General features: G+C 40.1%; 2 protein-coding genes and 1 long non-coding RNA gene across 6 annotated transcripts in view; 1 reads left to right on the forward strand and 2 right to left on the reverse strand.

The window, feature by feature from the left end:
- Positions 1-20,123, reverse strand: part of LOC135099811 (uncharacterized) — a 30,655-nt gene extending 10,532 nt beyond the window's left edge. For both annotated transcript variants that reach the window (XR_010268394.1, XR_010268393.1), the window contains exon 1: positions 19,507-20,123. The gene's annotated coding sequence lies outside the window, so the exon portion shown is untranslated. The remainder of the gene's footprint in view (positions 1-19,506) is intronic.
- Positions 242-13,651, forward strand: LOC135099810 (uncharacterized). Of its 2 annotated transcripts, XR_010268390.1 has the most exons (4): positions 242-585; positions 764-863; positions 7,281-7,500; positions 11,833-13,651. It is a non-coding gene; the product is annotated as an uncharacterized LOC135099810 (long non-coding RNA). The 2 variants fall into 2 exon arrangements; XR_010268391.1 differs by lacking the exons at positions 242-585; positions 764-863 and adding an exon at positions 3,410-3,857.
- Positions 20,124-20,423: 300 nt separating the features above from the next.
- Positions 20,424-25,968, reverse strand: part of LOC135099812 (uncharacterized oxidoreductase MexAM1_META1p0182-like) — a 48,689-nt gene continuing 43,144 nt past the window's right edge. For both annotated transcript variants that reach the window (XM_064002368.1, XM_064002367.1), the window contains exon 8: positions 20,424-20,828. In XM_064002368.1, the coding sequence (XP_063858438.1) occupies positions 20,670-20,828 (159 nt within the window). In that variant the 3' untranslated portion in view covers positions 20,424-20,669. The remainder of the gene's footprint in view (positions 20,829-25,968) is intronic.

Here is a 25,968-nt window from a genome sequence, read left to right on the forward strand (position 1 = left end):
TGTCATACAGTTCATTGCCAATGTGTCCCTCACAGAGACCGCAGCAGCCTTAACCACTCGCTCCTTAAAGTTTATGTTATTTAGATATGAATAGCTGGTCTTCCAGGCCTTGTGATATTGCCAGTTGAATAAAAGTAATCATATAGGGCTGCTTTTTTTTTTTTTTCTGATCGAAGGAGACGGGCAGACATTGGTTATTCTTGTTTAATGGTTGCTACATTAGAAGAAAAAAAAAAAAAGCATATAGTAATAATTATGTCGTAGCCTGTTTAAGACATCCTGGGTCAAAATGATGTCTGATGTTGGCCAAATATGACTAGTAAAACTTGCTGCATAGTACTGTACATACGGCAGTTATGAAATGGAATGTCAAAACATTTCTTTGTTGGTATTTTCACACTATTTCTGCATTTTGGGTCCGTTCCATCTCTTAGGTATCCCTATTTATTATTCTGGTCTGTCTAGACAGACTACAAATATTATAATATAACGAGATATGTTCTATTATTAGAGATTATGGAGCAAGGGGAAACTGATGCAGTGAGCAGGTGAAGCAGCTCTCCAGGTCACAGGTCATTTACTGAGGTGAGAGTGAGGTCCCTTGCCCCAGTCCTCAGATTCTGCCAATGTTTTATCCTGTGTATCACTTCTTCAGACCTGTCCTACTTCATCACCTGTGCAATACAAGCCACTCTGCAGAATATTTTAGCATGAATTGGTTGTATCAGTCATGACTTTACACTGCATTATGGTATTGTATCAGAACACAGGTGTGTTGGAAGACAGAAAGGCCATTCAGACACCTTTACCTGCCCTGCCAGAATGCCACACACCACTGAAAGGCTTGACTGTTCAAGCTCATTGTAAGCAAATGTTACTATTCAGTTAATTTGAAACAATTCATGCTACACAGTTTTAATAATGGTTTTCACTCATGAATGACTTGTATGCAGATAATATTTAAAACAATACACACACACATCGGCTTGTTTTCACTTAACATATTTGCATCACTGCCCACAAGTGGACAGCAATGCAAATATGCTGCCCACCCACAATTCTTGTAAATCCTTAGAAAGCTTGTGGCCTGGGATAGTTGTAAGGTTTGGAAGATCCCAGGAGATCTGAGTGAAAGGTATGTGTTGGAAAATGCCTGTTTCCGAGGTGCTTGCAAAGGACTGAAGAAGACACCTTTTGTTTCCCTTTCTGGCTGGGAAACAAATACACATAAAAGGTTGTTTCCAAATAGTTTTGCAAACTGTTTGGAAACAGTTTGCAAACAGTGTTTCCTAACTATTTGCAAAACATTGTTTCCAAACAAGGTTTCCTGGTGTGGACAGGCCATAAGAGTGATACCAAGGTCCAGACCGATGTGAGAGAATGATGAGAGATGTGAGAGAATGAAGATGGTGAAAAAATCCCCAATACAGATTATTGGGGATGGTATGGTGTGCAACACTCCCGCCCCTGTCAGGTGCTCCCTGTTGGGAGTGGGTGCACCAGTATGCCTGGTGCCAGCATTATGGAAATAAAGGTAAAGGTCAAGCAAGAGACTAAGAAAATGGAAGATGGCATGCTGATTGTCTAGGGTGGTGGAAACCAGCTACAGGAAAAGGGAGTGGATGCTAATGTGAAAGAAATGATGGATGCTGTGATGACTGCAGAGAAGATAAATGTAGCAGTGGTAGGAATCTTGAGACGGCCACAAGAAAGTATGGAGTATGAGAGGCTGAGAAGAGCAACAAACAAGACGCTATGTGAAGAAATAATGGAGCTAAAGATAAAGTGGATGGCCGAGAAGAGTGGGAATGTGAGCTTCCTAGACCTAGACCAGACTGTGGGTGAGAACCAGTTCTACACCAGGGATTGAGTTCACCTTAATGCAAATGGAAATGAGAAGATGGGAGCAAGACTACGAGAGTGGGTGAAGGCGAGGATGGTGTGCTGTGTGGACCTGATGTGAAAAAGAAAAATGACTGAGGATGCAAGGAATGGAAGAGAAATCAACAATCAGGCATGAAGTTTAGATGTATGAATGTGAGAGAATGGGGCATTGGGAAATTTGAGGATGTGTGTAAGGAACCAAATGAATGGCATTTTGATGTACCTGAAATAACCAAGACACATTTGAAGGATGATGCAAATTTGGAGGGCAGTGAGTATGTGATGACTGGAAAGGGACGGAAAGTTCAAGATAGAGTAGGAGGAGAAGTAGCCTTTTTGTATAGGAAGGGGAGGAACTTTAGAGTAGAAAAAGTTAGATGTAGAAAACTGTGTCATGAGTGAGGATATTTTAGCAGTAAAGGTAAAGTGCACAAGTGAGCATGGAAAGTGTGAAAGATTAGTGGTGATTGTGGTGTACATGATAGTTGAGGATGAGAACAGCAAGAGAGAACAGCAGGAAATATGGTATATTGAGGAAGATCATAAGAGAGCATGCTGGAGAGAGAATGATGATTATGGAAGACATGAATGCACACATAGGTGTTTTAGTTGAGCAAATGAATAAGAATGGTGAGATACTTGATGAATTTGTAAATGAGATGGATGTGGAAAACCTGAATGTGATCCTGGACAAGTGACTTTGTGTGCTAGGGACCAGGAGTCTGTGATTGATTTTATGCTAGTGAATGTGAGAATGTGTGAGATTGTAGATCACGTGTGGATGGATCACACACTTATCATCACGTGTAGATCACGTGATAAGGATGGAATGAATGAAAGAATCACCAGGGAGGAGGTGGAGAAATTTGTTAAAAGGCAGAAAAATTAGAAGGCAGCAGGGCCAGATGAGATACCTTATGAGATGTACAGAAATTGAGGGGAAGTTGTGAATGATAGGATGACTGAGATATTTAACCAGGTATGGCAGGAAGAAAGAATGCCAAGAATGTGGAATGAACACAGGTTGACTGCAGCATAAGGGAGGATACAAGAGTAAGATGAGTTGAAAAATTATAGGCCAATTGCATTAGTGAATATAGTAGGTAAGGTCTTCAGTGTTGAATGAGAGATTGTGTAAATGGACTGAGAGAACTGGAGTGTTAGGTGAGGAACAGAATGGGTTTCAGGTTGACAGGAGAGCAAAGGATAACATGTTTGTGATGAATGAAATAATTGAGAGAAAGCAGAAGGATGGTGGTAAATTGTACTTAGGTTTTATAGATATAGAGAAAGCTTATGATAGAGTGAATAGAGAAATGCTAGTTAGTCTTAGAAAAGACTGGGTTGAGTACAAAGATGGTTAACATAGTGCAAAGTATGTATGTGGACAGAAGAGCTAGATACAGAGTGGGAGATATAGAAACAGACTGGGTGAGGAGTGAGAGAGGAGTCGGGCAAAGATGCATTTTATCACCAACCCTTTTTATCTTGTATACAGAGGAGTTAGCAGGTAGAATGAGAAGAATGAATGCAGGACTGAGTGTGGGAAATGATAAGATGTGTGCTTTTTTTTTATGCAAATGATGTAGCGGTCATGAGTGAATTGGCAGATGAGCTTCAAAGTTTGTTTGATGTTGTAGATGGAAGGGGCTTTGGTGTGAGATTTGGCAGTGAGGAAAGCAAGGTAATGATAGTGAATAGATCAGAGGTTGAAGGAAATTCAGCGTGGAGACTGGGAAGGAATGGGTTGCAACAGACAGATGAATACAAGTACCTGGGGATGTGAGTCAGCAGGTAGAATGAGAAGAATGAATGCAGGACTGAGTGTGGGAAATGATAAGATATGTGTGCTTTTTTATGCAGATGATGTAGTGGTCATGAGTGAATTGGCAGATGAGCTTCAAAGTTTGTTTGATGTTGTAGATGGGTATGGAAGGGGCTTTAGTGTGAGATTTGGCAGTGAGAAAAGCAAGGTAAGGATAGTGAATAGATCAGAGGTTGAAATTCAGCGTGGAGACTGGGAGGGAATGAGTTGCAACAGACAGATGAATACAAGTACCTGGGGATGTGGATAAGTCTGAATGGCTGTGTGAAGGCAAAGATTGAAAAGATAAGCATGGTGAACTAGTGGCTGGGTCAACTAGGAAGTGCAGCAAGGATGAAAGCATGTAAGTATGATGTGCTGCAAGAAGTTTACAAGAGCATGGCTGTTCCAAGCATTATGTATGGTATGGATGTGATTGTGTGGAACGTGAATGAACTAGAGAAGTTGGAACTAGGACAGAACAAAGTAGCAAGAATTTCACTGAATGCATCAAGGTATGCAGCAGTAGAGGCTTTGAGGGGAGACATGGTCTGGAGTTAGGGTTGACATTAAATAACCCACCCAAAGAAATCCACCCCCTTTTTTATTTTATTTTATTTATTTATTTATTTATTTATTTATTTTACGTATCAAAATTTACTTCTATATCATATTGATAAATAAGGTCTATATAGGTACATATACATAAACAATGTAAAAGTAGTTAAGCCTGACCCATTCATTTTCTGTACAATACAAATTAACACAGGCATGAGCTTAAGAGTTTGCTCTTCATTAATAGAATGTGTCAAAATCTTTCAAGATCTAACTCCTCTCATGACTTCTGGCACCTAGCCAAAAACAGCTCCAATAACTTTGCTTCTTCATCTTTCCTTCCTTTATTTCAACCTGATGGCACCACTGGCATCTCATCTATCTCTAAAGCTGAACTCTTTGCTCAAACCTTTGCTAAAAATTTTACTCTATCTTGGATAATTCAGGACTTGTTCCTCCCTCTCCTCCACCCTCCAGCTACTTCATGCTACCCATGAAAATCCTTCACAGTGGTGTTTTCTGTCTTCACTGGCCTAAACCTTCAAAAAGCTTATGGACCTGATGGGGGATCCCTCCTATTATTCTCTGAAACTGTGCCTCTGTGTTTGGACCTTGCCTAGTCAACCTCTTTCAACTCTATCAACATCTACCTTTCCTCCTCGCTTGAAGTTTACCTACGTTCACCCTGTTCCAAAAAAAGGGTGGCAATTCTAACCTCTCAAACTATCGTCCTATTGCTCTAATTTCCTACCTATCTAAAGTTTTGAATCTATACTCAACAGGAAGATTCTTAAACATCTATCACTTCACAACCTTCTATCTGATCTCAGTATGGGTTCCATCAAGGCCACTCTACTGGTGATTTTGTGGGTTTTCTTACTGAGATTTGGTCATCCTCTTTCAGGGATTTTGGTGAAACTTTTGCTATTGGCTTAGGCATATCAAAAGCTTTTAATGGAGTCTGGCACAAAGCTTTGATTTCCAAATTACCCTCCTATCCTTCTCTCTGTAGCTTCATCTCATTCTATTGCTGCTGTGGTAGACGGTCAGTGTTCTTCTAAATCTCTTAACAGTGGTGTTCCTTAGGGTTTTGTCCAGTTACCCACTCTCTTCCTATTATTCATCAATGATCTTAACCAGACTTCTTGTACTATCCACTCCTATGCTGGTGATACCACCCTGCACTTTTCCACATCTTTTCTTAGAAGTAAACATTTCTTGCAAGGAAGCCACAGAACACCTGACTTCTGATCTCTTTAAAATTTCTGATTGGGGCAGAGCAAACTTAGTATTGTTCATTGCCTCAAAAACTCAATTCCTTCATTTGTCAACTTAACACAACCTTCTAGACAACTATCCACTCTTCTTTGATGACACTCAACTGTCCCCCTCTTCCACACTTAACATCCTCAGTCTGTTCTTTACTTATAATCTAAACTTTTAACTTCACATCTCATCTCTAGCTAAAAAAGCTTCAATGAAGTTAGGCATTCTGAGTCGTCTCCACCAATTTTTCTCGCCACTCCAGCCTTATCTGTCCATGTATCGAGTATGCTTCACATGTATGAGGGATTCCACTCATACTGCTCCTTTAGACAGGGTAGAATCAAAAGCATTTCATCTTATCATTTTCTCTCCTTTAAGTAACTGACTGTATTCAGCTTCTCTCTCATCACTACAGTGTTGCATCTCTTGCTATCTTCTACAGCTATTTTCATGCCAACTGCTCTTGTGAATTTGCTAACTGCATGGCTCCCCTCCCACAGCCTCACTGCACAAGACTCTCTTCTTTCTCTCACCCCTATTCTGTCCACCTCTCTAATGCAAGAGTTAACCAATATTCTCAATCATTCATCCCTTTTTCTGGTAAACTCCCTTCCTGGTTTTGTATTTCCTCCTTCCTATGACTTAAACTCTTTTTGAGAGAGGTTTCAAGACAGTTTTCCTTTAATTTTTGACAACCACTTTTGACTTTGTTTAGGGACTGGCACCTCAGTGGGCATTTTTTTGGGGGGAGAGGGGGGGGATCATTGCCCCTGCAACATGAAAAATAAAACTTCAAACCTTTTGTTTCACTTTAGATTACTTTCTAATTAGTTATTTAAACTGATTTATACATAAATATGAAGAATAAACAAGAAATAAATAAAACCCCCAAAAAAACAATAAAACCCATCTTCCAAAAAATAAATTAATGAAACCTCCCCCCAAAAAACATTTTTTTTTTTTTTAACCCAAGTTTTTCCAACCCTGGCTGGAGTACTTTTAGAGAGAGACAGGTAAAGGCAACCCTGAGATACAAGACTAGATTAGAGCAAATGGATGATGCAAGATTAGCAAGAAAGGTGTTTCAGTGGAATGTTAAAAGTAGCCAGTGGTGGAAGAAGTGTGTTAAGATGGTAGTAAAAAGTGGCTTGGAAATTATTTGGGCTTTTCAGCAGTTTGAGAGAAGGCATGTTGAGAGTGACTGGAGTATGATTGTTAGAAATGGTGAGGCTATAGAGTGGGATGTAAGGAAGTAGAAAAGTGAAATAGACAGAGTAGTGAAATGTGTGGGATTGAGTGAATGGAAGAATAAGATGGAACAAAAGAGCACTTTGGAATGATATAGAGAGAAAGAGGTGTCGATGTATGAAAAGTGGTAAGGTGAAAGCCTGGGTGGTGGTGGTCTCTTCTGAGCGAAGGCATAGTGTATGGATGTGAATGCAAGGAATTACAGATGGTCTGGAACCCACAGCAAAGTGTACCAGATGTGTGACATGGGAAGAGGATGAGATGGTGGAACATGTGATGCTGGAGTGTGTGAAGCATGCCAGAGACAAGGATGAGATAATGCAAATGGTGCTGAAGGAACTGGGGGATGTCAGACTGGAGAAGGCAAGAAGGGAATGAATGGTACTCCTGCAGGGACTGTGTGGGAAAATAAATGAAAGGATGATTGAGACTGTGAAGGAGTTCCTGGAGAAAATGTAGTGTGCTGGATGTTGTGTGAAAGATGGTGTCTATTTTGTTTGCCATTTTCTTTTTTTCTTTACAGAAGTTGCCGATATAAAAGCCTGGCTCAGGAATAGTCCCGAGCCACCTGTAGCATCAAGATCAGAATCAAGATTGTGAAATATTAAATATTAAATATAAATATGAAGCTAGGACATCCACTGGCCAAGTGGATGAGGGCGAGGCAGGTGTGTTGTGTGGACGAGGCATGACGAGGAGGACCCACTGATGTCGGTGAACATGGAAGAGAAGAGACTAACCAGGCGAGTAAATGTGTGAAGATTGACTGTATGAATGTGAAAGGATGGGGTGTGGGCAAATTAAGGATGTATGCAAGGAACTCAGCAAGTGGAGGTTCGACTTAGTTTGGCTCACTGAGACTCACCTGAGAGATGATGTATGAATGGAGAGATGTGACCATGTTATGATTGGAAAGGGGCATAAGACACAGGAAACAATGGGAGGAGGCATAGCCCTACTCTACAAGAAAAAAAGGGGACTGAAAGTAGAGGAGATTGATGTGGGGGAGTGTACAAGTAGTGAGGATGTGCTTGCAGTCAGAGTGGAATGCATGGATGGTTGTGGCAGACCAGAGGTGGTACTCATGGTAGCATACATGACTGTCATGGGTGAAAGAGCAGAGAGGGAAAATAGGAGGACATATGACATACTTAAGAAAGTTGTGAGAGAGCATGGAGAGGAGAGAGTGCTAGTTATGGGTGACATGAATGCACATGTGGGAATACTGGGGGAACAGGTGAACAGGAATGGTGAAATGCTTGGGGAGTTTGTTGATGAACTGAAGCTGGAAAATCTGAATGTTACTTTGGCTGAGGGGCGTGTGACTTGGAGTGCAAGAGAGCAGGAATCAGCAATTGACTACATATTGGTGAATGAAAGAATGTGTGAAATTGTGTTGCATATGTGGATAGATGAGGATAGTTTGGTTGATATTGTGTCTAATCACAGCATGCTGGTTATGGAATGCCTGATGCAGGGTGGGAATGGAATGTGAAATGGGATCTGAATGGGAATGTGAGAAAATGGAAGAATGAGATAGACAAAGAAGTGAAATGTGTGGGACTGAATGAATGGAAGAATGAGATAGAAAGAAAGAAGACCCTGGATTGGTACAAAGAGAAAGAGGCCCTGAGGTATGAAAGGTGGTATGATGGAAACCTGGATGGTGATCTTCTCTTCTGAGTGAGGGCACAGTGTATGGATATGAATGCAAGGAGTTACAGATAATCTGAGTCCCGCAGCAAAGTGTGCCAGATGTGTGACATGAGAGAGGATGAGATGGTGGAACATGTGGTGCTGGAATGTGTGAAGTATGCCAGAGGCAGGAATTGAGATGATGCAAGTGATACTGACTGAGTTAGGGCATGGTAGGAATGAAAGAGTGGAGAAGACCGGAAAGGAGTGGATGTTGTTGTTGCTGGGACTGTACATAGAGGTGAATGAAAGGATGATTGAGGCAGTGAAAGAGTTTCTGGAGAGAATGAGGCATGCCAGATGTAGGAACAATTAGTGTAGAGGATGCTGTTCATTTCTCTTTTTTTTCCCCCTTCTACAGGAGTTGCCAATCCAAAGGCCTGGCTTAGGAGTGATTCTGAGTCACCTGTATTTGAGTGTATTCTGATATCTGCAGGGTTTTACTTTCATTGATACTACATGTTGGCAACAAGGATTTGGGAGTAAGCTGACACAATGTTGCTGTTCTCTTCTAGGAGAAAGTGATCACCAGATATATTAATGGAGCCCTTTTGAATACATATTTAATAAAGGGCCATGGTTATATCAGCACCAACATCTGACTGCTACATTAGTTAAAAGATATAAACAAATGTGCTATTAATCCCTACTGTTGTAGCCATCATGGAGGACTAATTTTTATAATTAATTATAATAATGAAAACAAAATATTTCAGCAGAACTGAAAAATAAACCAGAATAAGTGTGTGTGGGTGGGTATATATATATATATATATATATATATATATATATATATATATATATATATATATATATATATATATATATATATATATATATATATATATACTTACAACCACAGTTTCCAGCCACTTCACAAAGCTGCTGCACCTGGACTAGCTTCCCCCTAGTCACCTATGTGACTGGGTCCAAGGCTTGATATGGGTTACAAGATCCACTTTGGACTCATGCACCCCTCTTAACAATGGTCATAACGCCATGTCACACTAATGAGGTCGTCAGTCTGTTTTACTCACCGACAGACAAGAGAAATGCTCTAACAACAATTAACTCCCACAGCTGTGAAAAGATCAACAACCACATCTAGGGAAAACAATTAGAACAAACAATAACACATATATGGTCAAGGTATAACACCCTGCTAAACAACTGCCCTCAGTAACAAATCCTCCCACTTTCCAACAGCATGTTATAGCCACAAGCCGAATAGTGCTGTTTACTGCCTCCTGGATGGCAGGCCTTGTCAGAACCTGAGGAGGGAGTAAAGTTCACTACACAGCCAATTACTTAAGTCCTCTGCAAGTCAAACACCCTCCAGGGGCCTGAAACAGTAACATTTAACACTAAACAACCTCACTAGCAAGAGACACGACCACAAACAAGTGCCCATGAACACACAGGAGGGTCATTCACCACTCACTGTACAAGAGCTCAGCCCGCACTCACACACAAACAAGTTCCCATGAACACACAGGAAGGTCATTCACCACTCACTGTACAAGAGCTCAGCCCGCACTCACACACAGCTGAGGAGTCACTTCCCGGGGTATAGAGTGTGTTATACACAACTACCCTCTCTGGCAGGCTACTATGGAGACTCCTATACTGTATAAGTAGGCCTGGGTGTACGGCCAGCAATGACTCACTTTTCCCCTTGAGGCAACTGACCTGACTAACTCTTATCCCACCTCAGTCTGCATCAGATATTAGTGCCTGTTTCAATATGTCTGCTCCATCTAGGTGCTGGGTAGTGACTGAGCATGAGAAAGTGCACCAGGCACTCTCCCTCTGTTGCTACAGGGAGGGGGGTACAAGGAAGGTTTGGGGGGGGACAGCAACACACATACATACACACACCTGCCCACCACTCTGCTCCCAGGACTGTCTTACACAAACAAAACATTTTACTTCTAAAAATTCTAATGATCAAACTAGGGAGCTAGATGAATACTGATTACTTCATTGTCAAGAGCAATTCAGAGAAAATGGATATGGGGAAGTAAGGAAATTTACTTGGGGAATATGAGTGACTGCACAAATAAATATTATACTGGGAGCTTCAGGCTAGGTAGCTGCATGATAAGTCTCGTTCCCAACCTCTCTCTCTCTCTCTCTCTCTCTCTCTCTCTCTCTCTCTCTCTCTCTCTCTCTCTCTCTCTCTCTCTCTTCCTTCATTATTCCTTTTCTCATTCATTCTGACTTCTTTCTTTGTTTTGTATTGCATTATCTCATTGTACACAACAATATATATATATATATATATATATATATATATATATATATATATATATATATATATATATATATATATATATATATATATATATATATATATATATATATATATATATATATATATATATATATATATTTTTATTTTTTTTTTTCTGTGTTACTTCCCATAATGCATTACTGGCACAGGAACAAGCTTAAGGACACTATGCACATCTTGCAAGATGTATGTTACACACCTTCTGTTGCAGAGAGAGAGAGAGAGAGAGAGAGAGTCATACAGACAGATCTGAGCACCGCCACCTCCCTGCGTCCAGCAATCTTTCTTTGTTGCAACTTATTTTTACAGCCTTCCTGTTTCCTCCTGTGTTTGCTGATATCCAAGTAAGGTCTCAGAGTTATGGCTGAGTCAAAGGGCACTGAATGCAGCCATGGTAAGAGTGAAAATCAACTGCGCTGTTCTCAGCAGGATCCCCTCATGGCGGCCTCAAATGTAAACAACCCAAACCTGCTTAGCACTCCAAATTTCTCACCACGCTGCTGGTCTTACACCAACTTCCCATAACTTGGATGACTTGTGTGGTGCTTGCAGTATTATCACCAGGTTGGATGGAGTTGGCTGTGACATTTGAAGCGAATGGTTTCATCCATTCTCCATGTTCCTGGGTATCCCGGACCAGGTGATCTCTAGCATTCAAGAGTATGAGAGAGACAGTGTGGTGTTTGTGTGTACAAAGTGTCACTCTGGCAAGGGTAATGAGGGAGGCACAGTGCCTGATTCAGCTTTCAAACAACTTTTCCAAACAGTCAGGAAACTTTGCAAGACTGTATAGACAGTTTCTGTTCAGGTAGCCATTCTGTTGCTAGGTCTACACACTCTTTTCCCATGCAACATCAGACCCTAGTAAAACCCATGATGCTGATTACATGTGCACCTTGATCAGAAAGGAGGCCAAGGGAATGCATGAGAAACAGAAGGTAAACTCAAATCATAATCAGGGGTATCCAGGCCCAGTCAACCAAAAGGTTCAGGCCTGCCTTTGATCAGATTTCCTCCTTCCTGTTGGGATCAAATAGGTCTGCCCGGGTGACAAATATCACTTGTATCAACAAATTGTCTCTTTCAGGCCCAAATTGATGATAACTTCAGAAAAGAACTGCTTGGAAATGCCAAGAACCTGCACAACAGCACTTTTCCGAGGTTTACAACAACAGAGACTTGACTTACAAACAAAGGCAAGAACTAAAAGCCAGACGTGCTGAAAGGACAAACAAGACTGGAACAGCAGGACCCTCTCATCCTAGTAAAAGGAAGATATGTCAACCCCCAAACAGGGCTGATCATATTACTACCAGGAGATCCAAAACTAGGAGTACTTGTATTCAACTTGTTTGAAATTAATTACATACGTGCAATATTTGTCTTGCTTTCCATGCTATCTTCATAAATTTCAATTAAACATCCTGAACCACACTTACATATTTCTAATTGATACTTAACTTCTTCAATATGTTGAAATAGCATCAAATTTGATGCTGGATAAAAAAAACGCTAAACTGCTCAACACAAAATTAAGGTACTAGATTTATATAAAAAGTGCTAGATCTAGCACAAAAAAGTGCTGACTTGGCAACTCTGTCTACCACATTTTGCTGCAGGGTTCATGCCATCTGTGATCCCTCGTATTCACATCCACACACTGACCTAGCTCAGAAGAGATCACCACCCAGGCTTTCATCATACCACTTTTCATACATCAGGGCCTCTTTCTCCTTGCACCATTCCAGAGTCTTCTTTTGTTCCATCTTCATTCACTCCTAAACACTTCACTGCTTTATCTCTTTTTTCCATTCATTCAGTCCTACACACTTCACTGCTCTATCTATCTCACTCTTCCACTTTCTTACATACCACTCAAATCCCTCTCTGTTTCTCCAGTCATGCAGAACCTGTCTCCCTTTAAAAGTCAGTACTCACACTCATCTTCTGTACCATCTTAACACACTTCCTCCCTCATTTAGTGCTGCCTACAATCCATACATACACTTTTCTCACTCATCTCATATCCTCCATTTGCTCTATTCTTGCTTTATACCTCAGGGTCACATTCATATACCTTTCCCTAAACATGCTGCATTCTATGTCACCTCTCAGAGCTTCTCCTGCTGTGTACCTGTGTACCTAGGTGCATTCAGTGCAATCCTTGCTACTGTATTCTTCCCCATTTCCAACTTCTCTAATTCACTTTCATGCCACACAACACAACCATATCACACATAGCACTCAGCACCGCCACACTCTTCCACACTTCTCTCAGCATGTCATACTTACTTTCTCTCATCCTTGCTGCACTTCCCAGTCAACCCACCCATTGGTTCACCATGCTTATCTTTTCACTCTGCCTTTTCACACCTATTCAGACTCACCCACATCCCTAAGTACTTGTATTCTTGTGCCTGCTTCAATTCATTCTCTCCAAGTCTCCATATTGCAATTCTTTCATCCTCTGACCTACTCACAGTTATAACAGTGTTATGTTCACTGCTAAATCTCACTCCACAGTCTCTTCCATACTCATCCACCACATCTAACAAGTTCTTGAGGTCTTCTGTTAATTCACTCATAACCACCACATCTACATATAACACCATGCATACCTCATCATTCCCAACTCTTACTCCTGCATTCGTTCCTCTCATCCTGACTGCTAACTCCACTGTGTACAAGCTAAAGAGGGTTGGTGACAAGATGCACCCTTGTCTAACTCTTTTCTCACTCTACACCCAGTCTGTTAATCTGTACTTGGCTCTCATGTCAACATACATACTTCTTACTATGTTAACTATCTTTTCACTCAACCCAATCTTTTCTAAGACCCTGGTCCACTTTTTTAAACATCATATTAGTAATTACAAAAGCAGCAAACCCCATAATTGTATATGGTTTTACTAACCCCACAGTCACGTTCATTAAACACTGGATGCAAGCCCCAATGACGGGTTAGTAAATACTGCACTCACCATTGTGGAGGTGAGTACCAAGCAGCAGTTCTTGAACATTTTTAAAGTTATTGAAATGTGTAGATTGTGTTGTAGCCCCATTATGAGTAAAAATGTGTGACAGTGACTGTGAGACGTGCAGTAAGGAACATGTCACTGCAGAAGAGTAGCATGTGAAAGGTGGTGCTATGACTGGCATCATGTTGAGTATGTGGGGAGGTAAACCAGGCAGGGCATAGGATTTTCAAGAACAGGAACATTTTGTTCCTGTGTTATAGGTGTCTCTTGAGGGTGAAGGAGGACTGGGAATCCCTCACTGTGAGGAGTGAGGTGGAGGGCTCTGAGATGGAGGAGGCCAAGAAAGACACCACAGGAACTGAGGCCAGGTCTGCCAGTGGGTAGGAGGGGCCAAGGTAGGGAGATGGAGGATCCTAGGCCCTCCACTGAAGTAAAGAACCAGTCTCAGGAACCCCAGGATCATACTTACTGTAAGAGGACTGGGAGGTAGGATTAGGTAAGGATGGATGAAGGTGAGCAGAACAGTGAGGAGGTTAGCACAGATGAGGAGGGGCCTGTGGCCATTAGTCAGGCTGAGGGCTATGCCTGTAGGTTGCAGGGGGAGGACTACAGTGATAGAGTTAAGAAGGTAGACACCAGGAGAGACCAGGATAACAGAAGGAAGGACAAGAACAGCAGCCAGAAGGAGCAGAGGGATAGTGCCAGGGCAAGAGCAGGGACATGGATGAGACTATGACACCACTCCTGGAGGAAGATACAGAAAGGTAAACGGCCAGTGCTGAGGACACAGGGAAAGGCAGGGAGGAGAGCATGGATCTTCAAAGATAGCCTCATATGGTGAGTGAGTAAGATCTATATTCTATCAAGAGGTGGATATAAGGTAATGGACAAGAGTATACCAGGGGCCAACATCAGGGTCATCTATGAGACAATGAAAAAGCACCTCAGAGAGATTGAGCCTGAGGATCTGGTGGTGATCAAGGGAGGAGGGAATGGTATGGAGGAGATAGAAGGAAAAGAGATGGTTTGGCAGATGGAGGAGATAGTTCACATTGTGAAGAAGATAAGCAAGAGGCCCCTGGTCATGTGAATTCCCATGAGGTGGGATAAGGAGGGTAGACAATTTGGCCACAAGAGGAGATGGGTGAACAGGAGATGCTTAGGGAAGTTAGAAGAATGGGAGTGTGATGGGCTGCAGTTGTGGGAGAAGATGGATTGGAGGCAGGTGTGGTCACCAGATGGCATCCACGTCCAATATAGGGAAGTTATCGGTAGCTTGGGATATGGTAGTGTGAGCCCAGCACTGGGAGGATGCCAAGCATGAATGGGATAGGGCATGGAGAGGAGAGATGCTGCTTACCTTCCTGAACAGGAACAGCTGGAGCAAGAAAACTGGAGGTTGCTGAGGTGGTGCTGGAGGTGGCATGACAGGATTGAATGAAGTGAAGGAGGCTGGGTAGTCATAGGCAGAGGAAGGTATGCAGGAGAGAAGGTTGGAAGGGTGGGGGTGATCATGAGGGAAAAGGGAGGTAGGAGTATAGCAGAAATCAAGTTAACAAAGGAGATGAAAGGCAGACTATGACACAATAAGGTTGATATCTTAACAATGAAGATCACAAAATATGGAACTGAGTGGTGGGTGGCAGTTGTGTATATGGGGTTGGAGAGCTGGAGGAATGATGATAATAGGAAACTTTATAAAGCAGTGACAAGCTTAAAAGAGAGGAAAACTAAACAAATGGGTTGTAATGGGTGATTCGAACAGACACATAGGGTTAATGGAAGAGATGGTGAATTGAAATGGGCAGCTGATCTTAGATTTTGCTGATGACATGGGAATTAGGATTAAGAACTGGGAGTTGGAAAACCCTGTGATAAGGAGAGCTAGGCAAAGTGAATCTGCATTACCCTATATCATAATAAATAAACAGGTAGAACAGGGATGTAAGATGTGGAAAAAATGAAGAAATAGATATTTCAGACCACTTCCTAATAGGCATTATTTGTGGGAAGACTAGGAAAAGTACAGAAGTTAGGAAGGAAGTGTACTATACTGGCAAAGAGATTTTGAGAAACATATGAAGCAGAATGGGCATAGGCTTGGGGTAGGTATAATGATGCAAAGAAAGCAGATCAAGGAATCATTAGAGATAAGATTGAGAAGTAGGAGGAAGAACAGGCAAGGACCCTGAATAGCATGCCATGGAGGGAGAGAGAAAAGGAAGTGTGGAGATGATTAAAGAGAAATCTGGACAGGGCAGCAACACACCAAGGATGAAACTGAAGGTGGATGGCAAAGAGGCAAACAGTGAGGAGGAAGTGGTACCCATAGTAGAGGATTATTGGCACAGGATTATTTTGGCAGTAAGAGGAGGAAAAGGAAACAGGAAATGTGTCCACTTACAGTCAGTTTAAGGAGATGGATAGTGTTGAGATAGAGGAGCAAGGCAGTTTTAGCAGTGGGAGTTATCAAGACGGAGAAAGCAGGTGAGTTTATGAAGTATGGCATTAACTGAGCTGTTCAGGAAAATACTAGAGGTAGGGAAGGTGCCTAAGAATTGGAACAGGAGCAGGTTTACACTTATAACACAAGGAAGGAGGAAAGTCAAGGGAGGGCATAGGTAATTACAGACCCATAGCAGTAATGAACATACTAACTAAGACATTTGGATGAGTGATAAATGATAAGAAAAATATGGATAGAGGAGAATAAAGTGCTTGGAAAGGAAGAGTGGTTTTAGGCAGGATAGAGGTGGTTTAGAAAATGTGTTAGCTATGAAAGAAATTATTAAAAGAAATAAAAAGCTTGGGAAGGAGCTAGGTATAGAAAAAAAATTATGAGAGGGTAGACAGGAACAAACTATTGACACTACTTACACACAGAGGGGTGGACAGGAAGATAGTGCAGGTGACTGGGAAGCTGTATGAGGATAATGAGGCTAAGTTTATGATAGGAGACACTAGTACAGGCTGGATGAAAAATAATATTGAAGTACAGCATGGTTGGGTGATGTCCTCAACCCTATTCAATATTTATATAGAGGAGTTATTAGCAAGGATTAGGATGTCAGGGAAGGGTCTAAAAGTTGAGGATAGGAGATTAGGATGTCTAGCATATGCTTATGACAGTACTAATGGCAAAGAGCAAGGAGGACATGGAGGAGCTGCTGCATATAGCCGACATTTATGAAAGAGATTGGGACATCAGGTACAGTGATAGAAAATGCAAAATAATGGAGTTTAGCAGTCAAGTGGAGGGACAGTGGATATTGGGGAACAACATACTAAAGGCTAGAAGTGAGCAAAGAAGGAATAGGAAGAGAAAAACATGAAAATAAATTAAGGGAAAGCCAGGAAGATGACAGGAATGATAATAAATGCAGGGAACAGATCAGTCAAGTATGAGGTAGGCAGAATCTTATGAAAGAGAATGGCAGTACTATACTGTCTGTATAGGTATGAAATTACTTTCTACTGAAAGAGAGACTTAGTAAAATTGGAAAAGACTCAGATAGTGGTAGGTAGATTAGGTGCTCCACGCAGCACAGCAGTAAAAGCCATTAAAGGAGAAATGGGCTGGAGAACTTTAGGGAAGAGAATAATTAAAGAAAAGTGGAACCTTCTGAAGGAGATAGAAGGACTTGATGAGGATAGGTGGGTGAAATAAGTATTGAGGGAAAACATTATCAAATCATTGTGGAAGAAACTGATAAAATGTAAAAGGAGAGAAAACCTTGATGGGGGGACTGGAGTAGGCTAGGACCCACAGAGGTTAAGAAAAGGATTGGAGAAGGTGGTTTACCTATAATGTCTACACTAAAGTTATACAAGTGTAAGGAGAGACCCTGAGGCACCCCATTGGCATGTAGGAGACTGGGTAGAAAGCTGTTAGTAAAGGTAAGGACAGGAATGCTGGAGGTAAAAGCTAAGAACTGGGAAGAGCTAGATCAGGCATGTAACAGTTGCAGAGGGGTGAGGAAGACTGTGGAATATTTCTTGGTTGAGTATGATGTTAGGCATGAAGAGAGCGACAAGTTGTTAGGCTCTGTAACAGCAATTATAGAAGATGAGTGGCATAGGAGGTCTCATGGTGCTGGGCCTGTATCAAGGGGAGAGGGAGAGGGAAAAATAGAGGATAGTAAGGGTAACCAAAGAGTTCTTGGTGTGGAGAAAACAAACCATGTTAGGTGTATAGTTTTGTTCCCTGTATTGTGTTCTCTGCTCTCCTTCTGCAGGTAATAAAAGAACCAAAGCAGAACACTGAAGAAAAGGACCAATGAAGCAATAGAAAGCAGAAGAGGTCTCAAGAAGGAGAAAAGTGACCTTCGGCATCCCAACTCTTGCACCTGCTCCCTATGAATTCTTGTGTAGCTTGTGTCCCTTTTCTATACGGTGTTACTGTTTGGGATGAGCCTTCTCCATGTGGTTCTATTGTGTGCTTGTGCTTCATCTATCCCTTTCTGTCTTACATCCTCCTTCACACAGTTGATCCTTTTCTTTTAGTTTTCCTCTCTCTTCTCCCACTTTTCTCAGGCTTCCTCTCTCTTTTCCCTCTTTTTTTCAGGCTTCTTCTCTCCTCCCTCTTTTAACTTTTCCTCTTTCTTCTCTTTTTTGTTCTTTTCCCTCTTCTTCCTCTTTGATTTTCCTCTCCTTCTCCTTCTTTTGTTGGTCTTCCTCTCTACTTCTCCCTCTTTTTTTGATGTCCCTCTCTCCTTTCTCTCTTTTTTGGGTTTCCTCTCCTTTTTGTCCCTCTTTTTCGGTCTTTCTCTCCTTTTCCTCGATCTTTTTCAGTCTTCCTTTCTTTCCTGTCTCTTTTTCATTCTCCCTCTCTTCCATTTCCATTGTCTTCTTTCCAACTTGGTCCTCAAGATGTGGCTGTACCATCTCAATCTTCCCTCTTGTATAGCACAGCCATATAAATTTTTGTGATGCACATCTGGGTGAAATGAATGCTGACTGGAGATTCACCTTTTTTTTTTATACAAGTTCACACATTATTCACATATTGCTTAATGCCATGTATATTGTATAGGTAGGGCTGTGCCAGAGTAGCTGCATGTATGTAGTGTTTCTATGTTGCACGAACGATCTTTTTTTTATCAACATGCACAAGCCTCTTGTAATCTTGGCACATTGCTTTCATGTTTATTCTCCTTCCTTTATTTTTTCCTTCCATCTTCACTTTTCTTACTCCTCTACTTCTCTCTTCTTTCATTTCTTCTTGTGTGTTTTAATTCCTTTTGGTGTTCTTTGGCTTACAAACTTTCATCTTTTTCTCTTAAAAAATATCCACTAGCAAAGCCTTTTATATCCTAAAATAAGCATAGCATCTCTTCATCTTCAGCCATTTCTCCCTCCACACTTGCAAGTTTAACAAGCATGCAGAAAAATGGTCTTTGTAGGAACCCTTACCCATATCATACTTAAGTTGTAATTGAAACTCCCCAAGTCAAGCTGGGCTTTAAAAATCCTTGACACTGATCAGCTGACATGGGTTACTTGTTTCAGTAATATTACTTTCTTATAAATATAAATGGTATACATGTATATATGTACAAATACAATGATATAATAATATATATATGCACTAAAATCATATATATATATATATATATATCTGTTAAAGTTACTGCATATTACAAGATGGCATCTGTATAAAGGAAATTGTGCAAACTCAGCAAATCCCACAAATGGTGGGTGCATCACTTATCAAGATTATAACCCTTCCTAGTCCTTGTGAGCAAGCTCCATGACTTCCTGGGCACCTCCTAGCAGGCACTAACCTTACACCAGAACACAGAGGCAGCCATTATCCGTGTCACATCTTGTTCAGCAAAAATCAAGGTTAAATAAAACTGCAGAGCAGGAGTGCCCTTCACACACTGCCCCTCCTTGGCTAAATAAGTTCATGATGCTGTGCACCACATATCCACATCCACGAATCCACAAATATTCTTCCCCTTCCAATAATGTGCAGTAACTAGTCTCACATTATACTAAAGTAATATAAAATAAGTTTTAACATACAAAACTAAATTATAGCCTATAATAATTGTAACAGGCATAGTTGCCATATAGCTCCAATTCAAGCACCAAATTTAAAATGTTCCTGATGGCACTTACAGACTTTGTCCTTTACCAGAGCAACAATCATCATTATTAATTATTCAACCTCTGACAATGTTTCGATGTAGCTCAGCAGTATATGAGATGAAATAAAAAGGGAATAAAACAGGCAATAAAAAGAATGTTTGTGAAACATACAAACATAATACAATAAAGGAGAGTAGGATGCAAGCAGATGAATATTTTGGAAGACAACTGATAAACAGGTATATATTGGAAGGATGTTGAAAGAGAATGGGACATTTGTGTGAACAGAAGAAATGGGGGAATAAGGGTGAACAATGGAGGAATCAAAGGAAAGTTGATGATAGAAGGCAACTGGGAGGGAAAATGCTGTGAAAGCATGATGAAAGGAATAGTTAACTTATTTTTAAGAATTAAACCAGTTTTAAGAGCAAGGATGAGATGACCTCATCTCAACACCTCCATTCTTTCATCTGCACTCACATTCACTAAGGAATAGGATAATAATTTTAAAATTAACCTTTCTTCCATTCCTACCAGATACAAACTCTAACAGGTCATGGATGCTACCTAACTGCAGGCAGAATCACAGATTAAGGCAAACCATGAATATGTTAACAAGTTTATTGAAAACACACTGCCCAACACACTACAGAAGAATGTTCCCTTTAGCAAAAGATGCAGTTGAATATATCTTTATTAGAAGTTTAATCATGTATCCACAAATTGATAAACACATTATGCAACAAAAATACACATTTTTATGTACTTAAATCAATCAATTCATCAGCCATACTGAAATATACACCTTCTTCTCATCAACATTACCTAAAACTCACTTCACAGAATCCATCACTCATCGGGGGCACATAGCATGGCGGCCACCATCCACAGGCACTGTGGCACCAGTGATGAAGGAGGCATCATCCGAGGCCAGGAAAGCGATGGTTGCTGCCACCTCATCAGGCTGACCAGGACGACCTAGAGCATGTGTTGTTTTGCTATGTTCCAGAAACTGGAAGGAGAACCACATGTTTTAATCATCATGCTGTCTTCTTGAATAAACAGTAAAAGATATCATTAAAAATTAATCTTATCAAATTATCTGAATCATCATGATCTTAACAGCAGCCTGATCATATAATACTTAGCATGCTTGACTCACACACAAGAGGTTCTAGATTTGAATTCTGGGACAGAGATAAATTAAATTTGCCTTCTTTCACATTATAGCCTCTGTTCAACCAGCAGTGAATTGGTACACAACATAAGCCAAGGAAATGTGACATAGTCTTTCAGAGAGGAATGGAATGCATGTGTGTATGACCCAAAATGCCTTCAGCTTTATATCATGTATTTGTACAGGTAGGGGTCTGAAACCCCTGATGGCACATTCTAAAGATGGATTGGATAAATACGACCACAGAGAATGACTATCTGAGAATGATAAAAGGCAACTAAACATGATAGAGTATTTTCATTCCTAAAACGAGGCAAGGCATAATGTGTGTAAGCGATTTCCAATTAGCAGGGATATCAGCCTGATGTACAAATCTAAACAGATGTTTAGAGAACTTGGTCTAAGTATGGTGACCTAGACAGGTGTGGCAGCAAAACTATATTCATCATAATGACTGACACCTGCACTTCATATTTCTATGAATATGCTAGGCTGGGTAAAACAAAATGTGATGTATGTATGAAGGCAATTCTCAATTCCTTTGTTTCATCCACATCAGTCACCTTTAAAAATGTGGTAGAAGTATTCTTCCAACCCAGGTATGGAGTGTGTGAACAGGCTATCTCCATCCCAAAAGGAAAACAATCTTTCTACATATTTACTTCACACAATCTTAAACTGGAACTTTTCAAATATGCACCACCCTTGGAGTCTACATCTGGGGAGAGAAACTTAAAAGGTCTCCAGATTGTACCAGTCTCATGGTAATGACATGTGGTGCCTGATAACTTAACCTGCCTTCCATACATTAACTTCAACAACATTCACAGTCCTGGATCAAATTTGCAATTAGCAGAGCATCATCTCTTCCTCAATGAGACATGGGTGCCTAGGATTATTAACAGTAATACTATTTCTATTTTATTCTTTTTACATTCTTGGCTTACAGCATCAGTATTGATTTTCATTTCTACTATTTAATAGTTGAGGGCTGAAATGGTTGACCCCTGCACATGACTGTGCAGGCAAGATTTTCTAAGTGACACCTTTGTGTAGGTTTGTACTGTCCTCCAGAGCTCCATGATGCAATCACCATCAAAGATTGGGTTAATAGGAAGCATGTGGTTATTCTTTGGTCACTCAACAATAGTTTGAAAATTCCTCTATCTCATTTTCAAACCAAAGACAGGTTTTGTGTCTATGTACACAATCATATAACTTATGATTGTACACATGGCCAGGAATCTTCATAATATCTAACCAGGAGGCAGTGGCCAAGTGGTCAGCATCAAGATGTAATGATCTTTGTGACCTAAACTTGAGTCCTGCCAGAAGCTGGTCAAATTTCAAGGTATTGCTAAGGAGCTGAAGAATACTCACATGCTTCCTGACAACTCTAATTTTGATGGCAATTGCATCAGGAAGTCCAGTGAGGCACATGACCCTGTGCAAAGCCATCACACAAAAAAATCTTGCCTGTACCACCATGGACAGGGACTGACCATATTATAAGCCTCCACAAACAGAGGGCAATAAACATCTAAGTCTCACAACAAAATGAATAAAATAAATAAATAAATAAATAAAAATAAATAAATAAATAAATAAATAAATAAATAAATAAATAAAAAAGAAAAATGAAAAGAAATGCCTACCAGTAGTAAACTGAACATAAAATAATAAATACAGACAGCTCCCTACATGATGAAGCAGCCTTCCTATCCTTATTATTAGCTAAAACATGTTAACTCAAGGGGTTTTAGTAGGTAAATATCACTAGCCAGAAGTTGCAACGGGTAAATTTATCCACACCTACTTTCTCAACCACACTCCATATTTGTCCCACAATCCCTACCCCTTCTTTCTTTCCACATTTCTCATACCCCCTCCCTATCTCCACCTAAGCTCCTGCTCCTCTCTCTTGCCCTGAAGGTGGTCTGACCATCTAAGCAGCTGCCAGTAGACCTGCATCCTTTCCACCCTATGTCTGGCCTAAGATACATGTCATTGGCAGCTCTAGCCAATAATAGCTACCATGAAAAGATGACAGATGTCACTTTTGTTAGAAATATATGTAAGAAAGCTACTTTATCAAGTATGGAGCCATTTGTGTGTATATGAAAAACAGCAGTAATCCTCTTACTAAACATATCTGTGCTATTTATCTTCCATAGAACTCTAACTATAGAAAACTTTTTTACTATATGATTTCTAAAATGAAGTACATCTTGATTAATTTTCCTTTTGTAGAAATCATCACAACTGGTGCAGTGCCCTACCAATACACTCAGCATTCATGATCTTTCCTAGCAGCTTACTTTTTTTGCCACATAATATATTGTTCTCTCTTTTAGGCTTCTCCAATTGGGGCATTTGCTATGGTTTGGAATAACTGCCAGTTTCACCAACCAACTGAATTTTACATATAAAAGGTGGTCAACTGTAAAAAAAATCTTTGGCATTTGCATGTTATCAAACAAACTAATGAAATATTATGAACATTTTTAGCTATCATCACTAAAGAAAGAGCAAGAAATATGGCAAAACAAGCTTAATACTATGCAAATTATCTGGGGTTTGGGGTATATCATCACTTTGGTATGAATAGTATTTTTTCCTCTCTCTATCAAGTTTATTTTATCTATTTAAGCTATGCAATTAACATACAAGCTTTATAAATTCTGGCACATATAAATGAAACAACCATATTTTGATGCCAGATCTTAGCAGGCCATTGGTGAAGATTGTCTGTTTGTATCATGTCTCCCAATGTCTTCCCTGAGTTGCTGCTTGTCTGTTTACATTGCCTGCCAATGTCTTCTCTTAGTTGCCGCTTTCTTCTTTGAAAATACAACCCATCCTTTCACACCCTGGTTCTTCTTTCCAAATATGTTCATGCAATTGACCCCAGTCCATGTATAGACCTGGGTTTGACAACAGCACTACAAATTTGTATCTTCCGTGTCAGATTTTTTGGGTGTTTAGAAGTTGCCGTGTCTGATATTGGCTGGGCCTTTCAACTCAGCATGGTCTCAGCCATCACAATATCCTGGCAGCATGAATAATACTTGCTCTATTCTTTTTGGAATTTGCCACATAAAACATTTGTCCCTGTAGAAACCAGTGGAAAAATGTTTCAAATTAAATATGCAGGAGGAGACAAGAAATAAATATGAAAAGCCCAGTTGCAAATATTTATCTTATAATAATTGTTTTGTAGAGTGTGCATCACCAGACTCCATGGATACTGTTAGCATAAACAATTAGGATTAAAGTTTGGTAGCATATACAGTGCTACCCCACTATTCGCAGGAATTACATTCCAAAGCCTCCCACGAAGTGAAAAATCCGTGAATATGGAAACCATCCCTATAAGGCTCAGCAATACCTGTGTTTATAGTTTAAACCATAAAATAAACTTCTCACACTCATTGAATGCATATTAAATTAATTTTAACACAATAAAAAAAGCAATTATTAAATGTATAGTACATAATATTTTAATTTAAAAAATATGGTAAACTATAAAATGAAAGGGGACTGAACTAAACCATTGATATAATGAACCTCTGTTTACTGAATTTCAGGTATAATTCCCCCCTTAACTCCTTACTGGTGGGTGACACACCAGTGCACAGCTTATAGAAAGGGTGGGTGATGCATATGTGCGTGGACGTTTTTCTGCCTTAAATCAAATACAGGAGGGCGATATGTGTTTTGAGCATGAATTGGCAACACTTACAAACTTCTTAGCTTGCACCAGCCTAGTTTCAGTACACCTAAAACCTTCATAATGAATGGAAGGTTATTCAACTCATCTTGATGCATGAAGGGAAGGAAGCCAAGAGTGTCCACTTGCTTCAGTAACTTTCACTCTAAGCATATATACTAGTATGAATAGTGATGAGCAATATACTAGAGTAAATGAGTAATGTACTATATTAATAGACATTATACTAGTGTAAAATAACTGATATATTTATTGTATTTATATGGCAATTATAACAAGATATAACAAGCTGTGGATATGTCCTTCCTACATAAAAAAAAAAAAAAAGATGTAATGTTATCAAGCCTATAGGGTTTATAATTTTTTCATATCTCCAGCCAAAATGTAAGGAAAGTAATTGGATCACCATTAGTATGTACTGAAAAGGAGGATCTGTTGTTTTTTCTGTTCTTCATTTCCCCAAAAAAACATGTAAGGAGTTACATTAAAATATAATGTAAAAAGGAAGTATTTTTTTACTCTACTCATTTCAACCCAAAAAATGCAAGGAAAGACCTTATAATAACATAAGAATGTATTGGAAAGGTGGGGCAGCACTAGTGAACAGTGAGGAAGATGAAGCTGTGGATGTGTCAGCTGTAGCCTCAGCCATAACCAGTCAAACAATCACACACCAGGTCTTCCAGGAAGATATTGTTGTTCAACCTCTACTCACTCCTAAAATACAACACCTAGAATTTTGGTAATAACATCACTGTAAAGAAGAAGGGTTGGTGCTTCTTTTTGTTTTAGTTTTATAGCACTATGTTAAGTATTAAAATATGATAGTGGGAAAATCAACCACTTTCTTAACTACTTCACTCCAGATGCTTAAGAAATGCATGTTACTCATACATGGCATAGGCCCACTAATGGTAACATCTAATATCTAATATAATAATAAAATTCTCTCTCTCTCTCTCTCTCTCTCTCTTTCTGAGTCAACCCTTCATTTGCCATAGAAATATGAGGCAGGAGTTGTTTTTTTCAGGGCATAAGTATGACACACACACACACACACACACACACACACACACACACACAAGCTGCCCAGCTGAACGGACATATCCACAGCAGCTCCAAGGACTCACTTAGGTTTTGGTTGTACAGGGAGGTCAAGCTTGAGTCCTGTCTCCATAATAAGGAATTGTGTGATGTGTGAGTGCAGGGGAAGTGAAGTGTAAATCAGGAAGTGGCTGGAAGAGT

This window comes from Scylla paramamosain, chromosome 4, assembly GCF_035594125.1.
Source record: "Scylla paramamosain isolate STU-SP2022 chromosome 4, ASM3559412v1, whole genome shotgun sequence".
In the NCBI taxonomy this organism is placed as follows: domain Eukaryota; kingdom Metazoa; phylum Arthropoda; class Malacostraca; order Decapoda; family Portunidae; genus Scylla; species Scylla paramamosain.